The following is a 2,039-nucleotide window of genomic DNA, read 5'->3' as shown; positions in this document are numbered from 1 at the left end:
AAAATGAAATAAAATATTTTGGGCTTTATTGAATTTAAAATATAAAGTAAAATATTCAGGTGTCAACATCTAATTTAATACTTGAAGATATATGAAGGACTCATAAATGTGCGTCTAGGTGCCTAGACCTATTAACACATCGATCAAGTATCATAATTGAGGCACTAACAACTTCAACCTAACGGTTTGTCGAGGATTAGCTCACAACTTTTAATAAAAAGTTAATATGTAGTTCGCCAAATATAAAAAGAGTTAACATAAAATTACTAAATTGGATTAACAAAGTCAATAAAGTATTTGACTTTACAATCTAGTGTTCCCATTGCACTATTACATCATCAAACGGTAAAAAAGAGTAACAACGACAAATAAATTCATAATCTCTACGTGCGTCTACTCTATTTTTTCCTTTTTTTTTTGATTTATACCTAGTTAAATGCTTACCTTCAACTTTCACATTTTAACTAGAAAATAAAGTTTTTTCTAAATTAGTAACTATCATATACAAATGCACATTGTTGTGCTACTTAATTACATATCACCTAGTCGTAATTAGGTCAATTCTAATGACCATATAATTATATGTAGTATCAATGTAGAAAATAAAGGTATTCGAGCACCTTTGAAGGGATTGTAATTAGCATTATTACGATTAGCTAAGGCTGCAACTTTAGCCGCTTCTTCGGGAGTACCCCTCTGACATTGCCTCGTCCACCACTACTAACACCTCCTCGACCACCATTTGCACTGCCACCAGTTCCTTGAATAGCACCGGTACTACCAGTTCCTATGCCAATACCGCTACCACTACCGCTTGTGCCACTACCAAGAATTATACCACCGCCGCTGACTCCACCACCACTACCACCACCACCTATCCCGCCACCTGGTTTGATAATTATGTTGAGTTGTGTATTTCCTTTAAATGTTGTACGCTGGTTACCACCTTTGAATATCAAATAAATAAAAAGTTTAAATTTAAGACCATGATATATAATATTTGTCATATTATATTTTCACGCAACATGAATTATTGAATCGAGTTTCATAACTAAAATACGCATACAACTCTATCTCGAAGAACTGAGGTTATCAGGAAAACAAATGAAAATACCTGAAAAACTCTTCATATGGCGAGGTAAAGCTAAACATATGTCTAAATAAGAAGAAATTATAATAAACCAAAGACAAGCAATTGATTTTGTTGTTTGCATTTTTATTCCGCGATTGTGAATTTCACTGCATCCTTCGATTTGATTAATTGCTTTATTTGTTTTAGATAATTTCACTTCTATTGAAAAAAAGAGAAAATGAAGGATTGTGGAAGAGGAAAAAAAAAGTTTCTCCAATAAAAACACAATATATAGAGGCCAATTTAACTATTGAATTTTTCACCATTTCTTAACAGCATAAGAAAACCAATAATCTTATACTGACCGAGGATATTCCCGTGGGGAATATTATAGCCACGTGTAATCCTTATGTGATTAGAAACCTGACATCTCTATTAACTTAGAGTTTTTTTAGGTTCTTTAATCCATGTTATCTTTCTTCTTCTCAGTTCTCACCTCTGCTGGGTTCCCTTTAAACTCTAAATAAAGTAATTTGTTGTGCCCAACTAAAATCAAAAGCATAAACCATTCTCAAATTAGAAAATTGCAGACTTCAAGCGAAGCCAATTGTTGAGATGGAGAATTAATTAAGTTTGATATATGTTTCGGTTTGTACGGGTTGAAACTGATTTGGGAATTAGGAAATAATATAAGAAACCTTAGGTTTTTAAACTTAAGTTTACCTAAGATTTTGATTTGTTCTATATGAGATAGAAATCCATACCTTTGAAAATATTATTTATTCCGATGAAACATAGATTAAATGAGTTCCGATGTTGAATAACAAGGATAAATGACAAAAATCATGAACTTTAATGTATCATTCTGATTTTCTTGTTTGAAAAAGAATTGTATTTATGATTATCTTAAAAAATGTGATGCTTGTTATTGCTTGATATTGTTCGAAGGTGAGTTGTGGATTTAAAG

The 2,039-nt window shown here is 31.7% G+C and overlaps 1 protein-coding gene across 1 annotated transcript; it reads right to left on the bottom strand.

Moving 5' to 3' along the window:
* Positions 1-248: 248 nt before the first annotated feature.
* LOC113285716 (glycine-rich protein 5-like) lies at positions 249-1,395 on the bottom strand. The gene is made up of 2 exons (XM_026534490.1): positions 1,115-1,395; positions 249-946 (listed from the first exon to the last, which is right to left on the bottom strand). Exons 1-2 carry the CDS (start codon positions 1,212-1,214, stop codon positions 657-659), a joined length of 390 nt encoding a protein of 129 aa, XP_026390275.1. The 5' UTR covers positions 1,215-1,395; the 3' UTR covers positions 249-656.
* Between the last annotated feature and the right edge of the window lie 644 nt (positions 1,396-2,039).

This window comes from Papaver somniferum, chromosome 6 (genome assembly GCF_003573695.1).
Source record: "Papaver somniferum cultivar HN1 chromosome 6, ASM357369v1, whole genome shotgun sequence".
NCBI lineage: Eukaryota > Viridiplantae > Streptophyta > Magnoliopsida > Ranunculales > Papaveraceae > Papaver > Papaver somniferum.
The sequence above is the reverse complement of the archived record's forward strand: the minus strand, read 5'-3'. Positions and strand labels throughout refer to the sequence as shown.

Excerpts from the sequence above, each read along its gene's own strand:
- LOC113285716 (XM_026534490.1), bottom strand. The coding sequence starts at position 1,214 with ATGCAAACAACAAAATCAATTGCTTGTCTTTGGTTTATTATAATTTCT. Across the intron at positions 947-1,114 it reads CCATATGAAGAGTTTTTCAG|GTGGTAACCAGCGTACAACA; the intron begins GTATTTTCATTT and ends TGATATTCAAAG.